The following is a 12,393-nucleotide window of genomic DNA, read 5'->3' on the forward strand; positions in this document are numbered from 1 at the left end:
TTTGAACGTGGCGCATCTGTGTGCCCTGGACAGATGCTTGGGGTGGGGACCGTGTGCCGGGGATGGAGGTTGCAGCCCTTCGGTGCCCGCTGGAGTGCACGTCACTTCCGTGGGGCAGGCCGGAGGGCTGCACAAGGGCTGCGGCAGCCCATGATGCAGTTAAGTCAGGGGAGCCTTGAGCGGCTCCCTCTCCGTCTGTACTGCCACGGGGAGGGGAGGGGAGGGCCCCCAGATACCTCCTGTGCCCCGGTGCCCTCCCCTGAAGCTGCCTTCCAGCCGCTCGCCCGGAATCCCCCTTTTGCGTGGGATCGCTTGCCGAGTGCAGTGGGGAGCCCTTGGGGCTCAGAGACGGGTTCCCTGCGTGCGTGAGGCCCCCTTCGATGGGCAAGCACGTGCTAAAGCAAAAATGGAGATCTGGAGGTCAGAAAAACCTATGCAAGTTTAAAGGGTGATAAATCCTGCAATCTTTAGCATGCCACAGGAGTCTTTTTACCCTGTGGCAAACGTGGCTGGGCGCCACGGATATGCAGCTGGCAGCTTCTTTGTCCGGCTTTCCTGCTCTCACGTCTCGGTGCGTTTCTTGTGTGCGCTCAGGGCCCTGCTCTGGGTTTTCCTGCTGGAAAGCGATGCAGCTGCTCATTTCACTGTGCTGGTCCGTCTGCCCCAGCCCGGCCTGTTGCAGAAAATCGGCAAAGCGGGGAGGGGGCTTGCTTGTGCCTTGGAAAGGTCGTGGCCTCTGACCCAGGTGGGAACGGCGTCCTCACCTGAATGCGGAGACGTGTTTCTCCTGCCCTGTCCACCTGCCCCTGCCGGAGCATCGACAGCACGGTGCCCTCCCCTCGCAGCGGCCCGGTCTCCTGCTTTGGCGCTGCGTGTGCACGGGACCGGAGCTGGGCTCGGCCCGGGGTCTCGGGCTCACTGCTGCCCGGAAGGTGCCTTGGGGCATCCGCAGGGCAGGGCTGCTGCTGCTCTCGGTCCCGTCCAGGCTGGGTCGCTCCTGCGCTCGCCTCTGCGCTCAGGCCCCTGGGTCCCGGAGAGGCGGCTGGCGACGGGGCGGGGGGGGGGGGCTCTCCCAGCGCCCCTGGGCCAATGCAGGAGGCCTGGAAAGGAGGGCTGCAGGCCTGCAGTGAGCGCAGGGCATCGCGGCCGGGCCGTCCTGGGCCATGGTGCTGCCAGCGGATATTTCTGCCTTCGCTTAATGCCTTATAAAGTGTTTCGTTTGTGTGAAAACTTTGGGCTGGCTCCTAATATGGTCAGGAAAGGCAAGCCGGGGCCTTCAGATCTGCGCTCGAGGACGAGGCTGATTTGAAAGGTCAGCTGAGATGCGTTTGTGCAAGCACATACTTGGGAGCTTTAATCAAAGATTAGCAAACCGAGGGGGAAGCCCGGGAATGGCGGGTCTGCCGAACACCCCCAGCGGGGATCTGAGCCCGTGTTCCTGGCACAGAGCTCTCGAGGCGCCGGGAGAAGTGAGGAGGAGCAGGAAGCGTGGGCTCTGCAGGCTGCTGTGCTCCGAGGACACACGGCTGAGGTCCCAGCCAGGCCTCCCCCTCCGGGGGGCTGCTGGCTCTCCTTCTCTGGAACGGGGGACCTTTTGTTCTCGCCTGGTGCCGCTCCTCTTATTTTCTTCCGTGTAAAGGAGTTGCTTCTGGGCTGGGTGCATCATCGCCATTATCACTCTTGCTACCACATTCCTTTCTTCCTCTCCTTTTCTTCCTCTTGCAAGCACCCGGCGTGGCTTTGGAGGCCCTCCCGCTCAACCCCTGTGACAGCAGCCTCGTGGGGACGGTTGGGCGGCGGGTCTGTGTCCGGCCCAAAGCCTCCCAGTGCGTTTCAGGGCCGAGTGGGCTCTGGAGTCGCGTCCCCCCCTTCCTAACGGTTACTTCACATGGGCTCTCCCTGTGAATCGCGTAGCCCAGTCATGGCCTGCGTATAGCCCTGGACACGTCCGCCACTGCCCTGTTCAGCCACCCCGAAGTTTCAGTGTCGAGATATTTGTTGCTTTTCATTCTTCACGGAGCTGCAGGCTCAGGAGGAGAGGAATACACAAGTTCACACAGAACCCTAACCGTGGTTTACGCAAGCCAAGACCTTTAGCATTGTTCTGTGTGGACCCAGCCATGCTAGCAAACCAGGGTTGGTTAACCACAACGGTGCAGAAACAGAACTTATGGTTTGTTGTGTGGTTGTGAATTCTGGGTTGTCTGAACCACAGCTGAGTTTTAGATGCGAACCTAGACCTGTGGGGTGTTCATGGGTTGTTCACAGGTTGTTTCTCCAAGCTAAGGAGAAGATGTGCAAGAACAGCAGCCTCCCCCTCCACCTGCCGCAGAAGCCCAGGATCCGTAGGGACACAGGGAAGGTCCAGGTGAAGGGGGAAGGAAATAGTCAATCCAGGGATTCAACAAACCAACCAGCCAGCCAACCAACAAACCACGGCTTATTTGATCATCAGCCAGCAACCCCTGGGCACGGCAACAAGCCACGGTTGGCATTATGTGCCAGGTGAAGCCAGCGAAGGCCTTGCTTTTCAGGAATCTGCTGTGTAACACGCCATATTCTTGGGTTTTCCTTACAGACCTACTCAGGTCTCTTTTGCGTGGTTGTCAACCCTTACAAGCAACTGCCCATCTACTCGGAGAAAATCATCGACATGTACAAAGGCAAGAAACGCCACGAGATGCCGCCGCACATCTACGCCATCGCGGACACGGCGTACAGGAGCATGCTGCAAGGTAAGGCCGGGCGCCGTGGGCTGCCTGAAGGGCCGTGCCCACGGCCAGGAAGCGGAGAGTGGCGGCGCTCCGGGGCAGCGCAGGGGGCCGGGCATCTCCAGCTGAAGGGGCCGCAGGTGGCCGGTGGGCCGTGGGTGGGAAGCGCCCCCGCTCTGCCTGCAGGAGGCCAGGGGGTCAGTCCCCGGCCGCGTCTCCTGGCGGGGCTGGAAGAACGCCTGCCTGGGCCCTGGAGAGCCACTGCGATGTGTTGGTCAGCCATGGGCCCCTTGTGGCCTTCCAGATGGTTTGGCCTACAGGTCCCATCAGCCGTAGCCAGCACAGCCAAGGAGGGCTCATGGGAACTGTAGTCCAAAGCATCTTGAGGATGCCGGGGCTTCTATTGCCCGTCACGAGCCAAGAGGAAGAGTAGCATAGGGCAGCCTCTTCCGTTCCTATTTATAGTGGTGCTTTATTCAGAACTATTTTCTCAGTTATTTAAAGTTTTTTAGACCGTTCTCGAGCAAATGCTCTCAGAACAGTTTATAGCATAAAGCACAGTAATAGCAATAACACCCCCTGTAATCATAACAATTTCAAAGATAATAACCAGAATGAACAAGGGAGATGAAATAATAATATGGGACACAGAACGCTGGCCCACTTCAACCGCTCAGTCATGACCTGAATTGAAAACAGTAAGAAATCAAGCCATCCATTCGACAATGAGCACGACCGGGGAGGGAAAAGGGCTTGAGTGGGCGCCAGAAGGAGTCCTGCGTTGCTGCCAGGTGGACCTTACTGGGAAGTCCGGCCACTCTGGGCTCCTGTGCCCCCCCTTCCCTGGGTGACTTCCCACCTTTGTGAGGCATCTTCCCCCTTCTGAGTGCGGGAAATGCTGTGCCCGCCGCCCAAAGGGGCTTTAGGCAGAGGTTCAGCACGAGGTGGTCTCTGAAGCACTTGGTGTTGCCGCTACGGCAAACAGACGTGTCTTGGTGGGCATCAGAATGTCGGACTGCTGGTCCATGTGCCCCGTCAGCAGGGCTGCAGTGGGATGCGGGCCCAGGCTGCCCACACCCTTCCTGTGGTGTCAGGAAAGTGGCTCCCGTGGGTGCCACAGGCAAGAAGGCCCCCGTGTGCCCTCACACCTGGGCTGGCTCCCCTCGCTGCAGGTTAACCACCCGAATAAACAAGGCAAATGTGCAAATACTGGAGCCGGGGAAGAACACGGGTCAAGGGAAAGGCGGCCGGGATCCCTCTGTGCACACGGCCGCCGTGAGCTCCCCGGGCGGGCTGCAGAAGGCATTCCTGTGACCGGCAGGGGCTGTTTGTGTGGGCGCAAGTTTGCACGCACAGCAGCCCCCGTGCCCCCGAAGGAGCACTGCCGCTTCCTGCCTGAGGTCTCGCACGGGTCTCTTTGCTGCGCTCGGAGACCTCCCCCCTTCGCCTTCCTTTTCGGGGAAGCTGAAGCGGTTTCCCCCGGGAGGCCGAGGGAGGCCCGCGCCCTCATTTCATTCTGGAAGAGCGCTGCTCCAGGGTTAGGGCTGGGACCTGCAAGGCGCCCCCTCCTGCCGCCCGGCTCCCCCACGGAGCGCACTGGCAGCACGGGAGCCCTTTGGGGGAGCCCAGCCGGGGGGGCTTAGTCTGGAGGAGACGCGCACCGGCGATGCCCTGCTGTGTCTTCCGAGGGCTTTCTCCTTTTAAGGTAACGCTGCCAGCACCAGGATGCGCCGTGCTGGCGAACCAGGGCTGCGTGAAGCGGAGCGGAGCAGAGCAGAGCGGCTCCTCTGGGGGGGCCGCGGGGCCGCAGGCGGGGGCCGGGCCGGTGCCAAGGAGGCGCTCGCGCTTTCTTGGAAGGGCGCCAGGGGCCCGGAGGATGGGAGGGCCGTGTTCACTGAGGGAGCGGGGAGGGTCGAGCTGGGCCAATTCCCCGTGCGTCCCGGTGAAGGTGGCTGCTGGGTGGAATGCCTGAATGGGCACCCAGGATGCGCGGCATGTCTGCAACCGCGCGAGCTTCCCAGCTGATTCTGTCTGGTCACCAGACTCGCAATCCCAGTTTGATGGACTTTGGGCTCGATTGCGCAAGGGCTCTGTGCATTTCTATGGCTTTCCCTGAGTCGGAGAGGCCATGCATCTCGCTCTGGGCACCGTGAAGCAGCCGGCGGCTTTTCTTGCAAGGAAACTCACAGCAAGAGCGTCCTAGTTAGTCTTCGAAGCCACGTAGGGCTGTTAACAGTTGGTGGCGGGGGGAGTGTTGCACTGGGTCTCGGGAGAGCCGTCCTCGCCCCCCATGCGGCCTCGTTGCAGCCGGGGTCGCTTTTGGCCAGCGCCTGGCTCTCAGCCTTGCCACCTCGCAGGGTTGTTGTGAGGAGAAATGGAGCGGAGGGAGGCCGTGCAAACTGCCTCAGCATCACTGCAGGAAAGACGACAAGTTGCCTAGACGGCACGTACATACACAGTTGCTTCCCATGTGTGGCTTTGAAGGGTGCAGCCGTTCACTTTCGCCGTCGGGTTCCTCGCAACAGAGAAGCCTTGCTGATTTGAGGGCTGCTTCGTCAGATTGCTGGAATTGGCGTCCGCGGGGCCGGGATCCTGGCTCTCTCCTAGACCCACTGTCCGAGGCTGAACGCCTTCCGGGGGGCTGGCCAGGCCCCCTGCCCTCCTCACTCGTCCCACCTTTGAGAGGGTGCTGTGCCCGGGGCTCGCATCCACCGGGGTCCGTGCCGCGACTCCATAGACAGCAGCACCTGATGCAGGTGGCGGAAGCAAACCCCGCTCGGTCCCAGCAGTGGCCCAGAGATGCCAAAACGCAGGAAGCGCATCCCAGAAAAAGAAGGCGGACGGGCACAGCAGCTCATCAGAACGTACGTGGAAATGTAGGTCTGCCTGCAGAGTGAGAGTCAGTCGCCCTAGCCCCTGATGCGCCTGGCAACACGGCCAGGGAGGAGGGCTAGGCCTGCGCTGGAATGCTCGGCACGTGACCGGCTTTCCCAGGCCCTTCTTGTTTTCAATGTTGGCCGTTAGTGTGATTCAGCTTCTCCATTAAGTGCCCCCAATTAAAGCTGTCAGCTGGTGTGAATTGCTAGATTAAAAGGAGTGAGCGCAGCTTTGATCTGAGGCGGAGGAAGAGCCGAGCGGGGCTTTCACCGGCGTTTGCTTTGCTTCGGGAAAAGCCCCTTGACCTCTTCCTCCGCCGGCGCGATGGCCTCCAGGGCCACTGGCAAGCGAGGCCCCGGGATCCATCCGCTCGGGTTGCCCTCTGGCTCTGGTGCAGAGGCGGATGGTTGGGGCCTCTTGTCTCTTGGTCCACATCTGTCCTTGCGGATGAAGCTGAGGAAGTTTGTGGCTGAGCTCTGAAATGTGAGAAGGCGAATCAAGCGGGGAGGCGCCTTGCTTGGCCTGCAGACGCCCCGGGTCCCAGGCCGGCCACCCTCCGATCAGGGGACCGGGTAGCAGCCCGGGGGCTCTTCCCAGCCCCTGGGCAGCGAGCCACCGCAGGCGAGCGGGACCCGCGCCCGGCCCCCCTGCCTGCCTGCCTGCCTGCCTGCCTGCCTGGGAGGCAGCGTGGCTGCCTGTGCTGAGCCCGAAGAAGCCTCCGTGGTGAGCACCTCTTTGACGGCCTCTCTTTGGTTTCTCCACAGATCGAGAGGACCAGTCCATTCTCTGCACGTAAGTCCTGCCCACGGACCGCCCTCCCCGGCGCCCCCCTCTCTTGGCCCACCCTTAGCTTGCGGAAGGCCCCCTCCCCACGGTGACGCTTCACGGCCGAAATGCGCCTCTTGCCACTCTGCGCTTCCCCCATCCTCCCCGGCTTTGTGCCCTCAGATGCGTTGGAGCACAACACCCATCATCCCCAGCTGACAGCATCCCCACTCCTGCCCTCCCGCTGTAGGGCTCTTCTCGAGTGAAGGACTGTCCCCTGCAAAGTAGGCCACTTGGCCACCGTTCCCATCTCTCAGGCTCTGTAGAAGGATTGCCTGTCTCCAGTTGATCATTCCGAGATCATGTCTTAGCCTGCAGGTTTGGACGGGGGGCTGAGGGGTCCTCTGGAAAGGACGTCTCTCAAAGGAGGAAAGAGACAGACAGACAGACAGACAGACAGAGAGATGGGCCGGCCTCCCCCCGACCCCCCACAGCTGAAGCATCGCTGCAAGACCCGCACGAAGCACCTTTCTGCGATGCAAACTAACCCTTGTGCCGGGTCAGGCCGGAGGTGGTTGCCCTCCCCTCCCCTCCCCTCCCCGAGGGGCCATGTGCATTTCTGGTGCTTCATCCAGGAGGCAGGAGACGTCTGGACTGGTGCTGGGGCGAGGGGGATCTCCGTCCCTCCCGTGGCCGGCCAAGCCTCTTCTTCATCGTGGGGGCGTTCCTGAGGCCTGCGAGCTGCAGAGGCAGCCAGCCGCCTGCTTGTCCAGCCGGAAGGGCTCGCATCCTGTGTGGGTGGCAGAGCCGGAGGCGCCCGCTTCCGAGTGAAGGGCCCACCCTGGCCCCGTGCTTCCTCCCTGCGTCTCCACTCCCGGGGCGCTTCCGGACGGGAAGGGCGTCCAGAGCAGGACCTGCCTCGGGAAGAGGGGCAGCTTCCCCTGCCATGCCCTTTCCGCGAAGCACGGGGGGCTGCTTCACTCGGGGGGGCTGAACACGAGCTCGCCGGCCGTGCCCACCCGTGCGGCCCTCGGGGGGCAGCCAGGCAGCCCTGCCCCCTTCCCATGCCCCCGGAGTCCTGGCTTTTGAGTGTGTTTTCCTCCACCCAAAAAGGATATAATTTCTCTCTTCCGCCTTAGGAAGAACTTGAAGCCTAAATACACTTTCTGAAAGTATTTTGCCCACGACCCTTTGCTCTTGGCTTGCCCCCCCAAACGTGCCCCCCAACGCCTCCAAAATTGCATTTGGCCCCTGGGCTGCAAGAGATGCGGCCCCTCTTCTGTTCTTCCCTCTGGCCGCCGTGCCTCTTCCGGGGCGGCAGACATGCCCGGGCCGTGCACATTCCCTGCCTTTGGCCTTTCCGACCCACCGGATTGCCGCCCGGAATTGGGCTGGGGCCAGAGCAGGCCCTGTGCTGCTCTCGCCCCTCAGCTCAGGCCTGGGGGGCATCAGGGTCTCCCAGGGAATGCTGCTGCCCTCGGGGGGGGGGCCTGACCCACGAACGGGAAGCTCAAAGCCTTGCGGGCGGGGGGGGCTGCATGCTCTCTTCCCTTTCCAGATGCAAAGATGCAAAGGAGATTTATGTGAAAGCTCTTTACGCAAATGTCTTCGAACTGGCATGTTTAGTCTGGAGCCGTTCCCAGAACACTTAATTTTTATCAATAAAACCCGGACATATTTCAGCCCTGGGGCCCCATGTAACGCCGGCGGCTGCGGCCTCCAGGCTGTGCAAGAAAGCCCCGGACTGGGCTTGTCCTTCAGCCCAGAGCGTCCCCAGAACAGGTGGACGCAGAGCCCAGAGCGAGCCCCCTGGAGCAGGGCTGCCCTGAGACGGGGCAGAAGGAAATGGGGCCGCACCCCCCCGCCCGCCCAGTCTCTCCTCTGGGCATGTGTCTCTTCTATAAAGGTGAGTCCTGTTTGAGAGCCTTTTCCGTTGGAAAGGCTGCCCCATCCGGCTCCGGATGAAGGCGAAGGCACCCCACGAAGCTCTCTCGAAAGGCCCGGTCCTGGGAGGAAAGCTCTCCTTCCCCTCCTCGCAGCGGCCGTGTCGCCCTCCCTCTCTCCTCGCCGGCTCCTCGCCTGTTCTCGCTCGCCTCTCTCAGGCCCTGGACGGCGATGGCGATTCGCACGGCTCCGGTGCCACCGCTGTCCTCGTTAACGAAACTTCCTGGAGAGAAATGACGCCTGGCCTTTTAAGGCTGAGCACCGACCCCGAGTGAGTGAGTGCGAGCCCGCCGTGGCCTCGGCTGCCTCCTCCTCCTCTGCCTTCGAGACGAGGCACCTCCTAATTAGGAAGAGGAGCTGAGCTGCTGTGAAGCCGGTGGAGGAGTTCCAAGCCTGGGGAGCCTGAGTCGGCCCTGATCCCAGCTTTCCTGGGTTTGCCCTCCTTCCCTTCCTCCTCCTCCTCCTCCTCCTCCATGACTGTGTTGCTGGCGCCACCCGGCGTTGCTTCCCGGACTGGGACTTTGAGGGGTTCCTTGGGGGGTTGACTGAATGTGGGGTCATCACCCCAGTTCGGGTGCCCCCAGCCTGGGGGTTTGCACAGGTATCGGGCTGCAATCCTCATGGTCCCCCCTGTACTGGCCAGGGGGAGAATGGGATTTGCCGTCTGACGCCTCTGCGAGACCCGCGTCGAGGACGTCTGGCCCAGATCAGCAGCTTCACCTCTGCTTTGGTGGGCACGTCATGAGCGGAGCCAGCTGGAGCTGGGGGTCAGACTAGATGACCCGGAGGCCCCTTCTGACTCACTCTGCTCCTCTGCTTTTGTTGCTGTCCCGTGCTGAGAGGACGGTGTGGGTGCCCCTCGTGACTTGCGAGCCGGGCCAGCCCCGCCTCAACAAATTTATGTATTTACATAGTTAATTTTTTTATGTCCTGCTCTTTACAGTGTCTCACTGCTTCACGGATCGCTCGTCTAAACCATATTTCCCAGAGCAAGGAAATAGGTGTGCTGGGCCGGGCTGGGCCGTGGCTTTCCTGGCAATTCGGCAGCACAGAAAGCAGCTCAGCTCTTAGTTGGGTCGCGTCATGGGGTGTCCGTATTGCCACCCGGGGGGCAGGTGTGACTCCCTCTCTTGTGCGCTTCTCTCCCTAGCGGGGAGTCGGGTGCTGGCAAGACGGAGAACACCAAGAAAGTCATTCAGTACCTGGCGGTCGTGGCCTCGTCCCACAAGGGCAAGAAAGACGTCAGCATCACGGTGAGTGGCCCCCGCCCGCCTGCCGCCCCCTCTTCCCCCCGACCGTAATGGAGCCTTGATGTTTCTTAGGGCAGCGCCGGGAGGATGGCCCTGAGCCGAAGCCCCGGCACAGAGCGGGCGGCCTGCCTGCAAAGCCAAGCCGCCCGCTCTCGGCTGCCTCCTTGTCTTGCCAAGCAGCCAGGCACGATGGAGAGGACACGGCGAGGTCTCCGCTCCGTGTTTACGGAAAAGGGGCTCTGTCTGGCATCTCTTGCTGCGTGCAAGTGAGCGGGGGGCGGGAGGAGCACTCCGCCGGCCCCCGGGCTCTCTGTGGGGAGCGCCGGCACATCTCTCTGCAAGACAGTCATGGGCTCCACCTTTCCTTTGAGCCCGACAAGGCTGGGGCAGATCCTCTGGGGGAGAACTGGATCCTGGGGGACCATGGGGCCAGCTTGCCTTGGCCCCTTCCTCCCACTGAGTAGTGAGAAGCAGTGGACGAAGAGGCCCTTTCTGGCCAGCCAGCAGGGACCTGCACCCTCGGGCTGGGATCTGAGGCCCCGTGTGAAGGCAGCCCTCCCTGCCCGCATCCCCTCCGCCGCCACACCCCACCAGCATGGGGCAGGGCTCGCTGCCTTCCTGGGGTCTGGAAAGCAGAACCTTGACCTCGATGGGAGCCAGGAAAATCCGAGGCGTTGCCATGCCCGACTCCGACAAAACCGGGCGCCACTTGATGAGGTTGGATGAAAAGGCCGGAGTGCAGCTTTCCGGTGCTCTCTGCAGCAAAATCTGGGGAAAGGCGTGGGGTTGCGGAGGAGAGCGATGGGCGCTGCCCAGGCCGGGGCACAGTGCGAGACGCCCGCCGGCACAGAGACGCCCGCAGCCGAGCAGGTCACCCCACGTTTGCCTGCGGCGCGGCCTCCTCCCAGCGGAGCGAAGCCGCACGGCCTGCAGCCTTTCTCCCCACAGCAAGCCCCTCCTTGATTTAGCTTCCGACCACCCCCGCAAACCCTCAGGTCGGTCCTTCCGGCTTGATTTTCCACGAGAAGGCCGGTTGCGTTACCGTAGCTCGATGCTCGATGCTCGGGCGCAGGTTGCAAGCATAGCTGGCAGGGACGTGATGAAACTGATGATTGTTTTATGCCGTGTCCTTTGACTGCAGCAAGGTCCATCTTTTGCTTACGTGAGTAATCCGGACTGTTTGGTGTGTGTGTGTGTGCGTGTGCGAAGGCACAGAGTGTGGACTTGCATGCTGTAGTTGCACCCCTCCTCCTGAGGGAATCACCGAGCGGACCCTGGGTCGCAATCCAGAATCACGTCCCGGAGTGACAACGCACCGAAGCACACACCCACGGTCTCCCGGCGCCGATCCCGAGCACGCGCCCACCTTCCCGGGAGCGGGGCAGGCGATCCTCTGCTTCCAGTGGCCCTTGCGCCCGAACACGTAGGCTCGGGACGCCTGCTTCTGCTGCCGAGAGGCGGCCGCCGTCACCCAAAGAGTCGCTCTCCCCAAGGGGCTCGCCCGTTGGACCGTCTTCCTTTCTGACAAGCCTCTGAGCGCGTGTTTCTCGCAAGACAGCAGCCCCCAAGCTGAGCGATGCCTCGAGGGGCTGCTCCAGGACAGTGGTGGTCCCAGCTGGTCACTGTGTGGTGCTTGACAGACATGATCCGCGCTGCTTGCTCGTTTCGCTGCTGCTTGCCAGCCTGCGCTGCAAGGCTTCTGCATGCCCCAAACCGGCCCAGCGTGGTCGGCAGCAGGCCGAAAGGATGACCCTGGAACCCGCAGGGAATTTGCCGGCACTGCTGGCATGGGGAGGGGGCCAGCAGAGGGACGGCAAGGCTGGGGCACGCGGCTGACCGACGTGTGTCCTCGGAACAGCCGTGGTCTTTGAACCCGGCCCGGCCCCTGGGCCCCATCTCACCTCTTCCCAGCCGCTGGTCGGAAGAAGGAGAGGCGCTGCAAAGAGGAACTGAAATCATCCGGCCGCTTTCACTGCGCTCTCGGCCACCGGCCAGACCAGGGGTGCCTGGGCCGACAGGAAAATCCCCGCGCTTGCCGGGGCAGCGCAGCCCCGCCGCCGCTCCCTGGGCTTTTCCAACGAGGACGGCTCGTCTCCGGCCAAGGGGTGCCTTGGCATTGAGCGCAGCAGGTCCCCGAGCCCCTAGCCCCAGAGGGTCCCAGGCGGCAGAGGACGCCCGGGCCGCCCCCTTCCCTGCCGCCAGCGGCACCACAAGCCAGACGAATTTCCTCGTGGCGGGTGGGGTGTTGCAGCTTGCAGAAAGGGGCCGAGTGGAGCCCCGTTAATTTCCGCGGGCCCCCCGAGTGTGGCTCCCTCTGCCTGGCTCCAGCCTGCTGGGTGCGGAGCAGCGCTGCGGCCCCCCGGTGCCCCCGAGGAACGGCCCGTCCACACGCGGGCTCTTCGGACGAGTCCGCCCCAGCCAGGCGCCGGGCCTCCCCCACGGGCGAGGCGGGGGTCCCGCTGCGGGGGGGGCCTGCTCCCAGCGCCGCCCCGCTGCTTGGTGGAACGCCTCCCCGGGCGCCTCCGCCGTCCTGCTGCATGGCTAGTGTGTGCACTCCTCCTCCTCCTCGGCGTGTGCGCACTCCTCCTCCTCCTCGGCGTGCAACCGCATGCGTGATTCTGCATGGGACACCGTGGTGACCTCGTTTTGAAAATTGTGCATCGCCCCGCGCACCCTCTCGAAGCCCCGCATTTAACCCGACGGATCGATGGGGCGGGAGACGCTTCGTGCCGTCCTACATGCAGGGCGCACCGGGCGCCGGCGCCGTGCCCGTGCCCCGGGCCGCCACGTGCTTCAGCTCAGCGGGCCCCGGGCAGGGAGCGGGAGGGCTCCTTGGGGCACGCCGC

General features: G+C 62.9%; 1 protein-coding gene across 3 annotated transcripts in view; it reads left to right on the forward strand.

Annotated features, from left to right (window-relative positions):
* Positions 1-12,393, forward strand: part of MYH11 (myosin heavy chain 11) — a 39,056-nt gene that overhangs the window by 4,003 nt on the left and 22,660 nt on the right. Inside the window, exons 3-6 of one of the 3 annotated variants that reach the window (XM_044433505.1) lie at positions 2,579-2,735; positions 6,353-6,380; positions 9,448-9,550; positions 10,689-10,709. In XM_044433505.1, coding sequence (XP_044289440.1) covers positions 2,579-2,735; positions 6,353-6,380; positions 9,448-9,550; positions 10,689-10,709 — 309 coding nt within the window. Of the gene's footprint in view, positions 1-2,578; positions 2,736-6,352; positions 6,381-9,447; positions 9,551-10,688; positions 10,710-12,393 lie in introns of those variants that run through there. The other 2 variants (XM_044433508.1, XM_044433507.1) reach the window with 2 other exon arrangements.

This window comes from Varanus komodoensis, unplaced genomic scaffold (assembly GCF_004798865.1).
Source record: "Varanus komodoensis strain SLA01 unplaced genomic scaffold, ASM479886v1 scaffold26, whole genome shotgun sequence".
Taxonomy (NCBI): domain Eukaryota; kingdom Metazoa; phylum Chordata; class Lepidosauria; order Squamata; family Varanidae; genus Varanus; species Varanus komodoensis.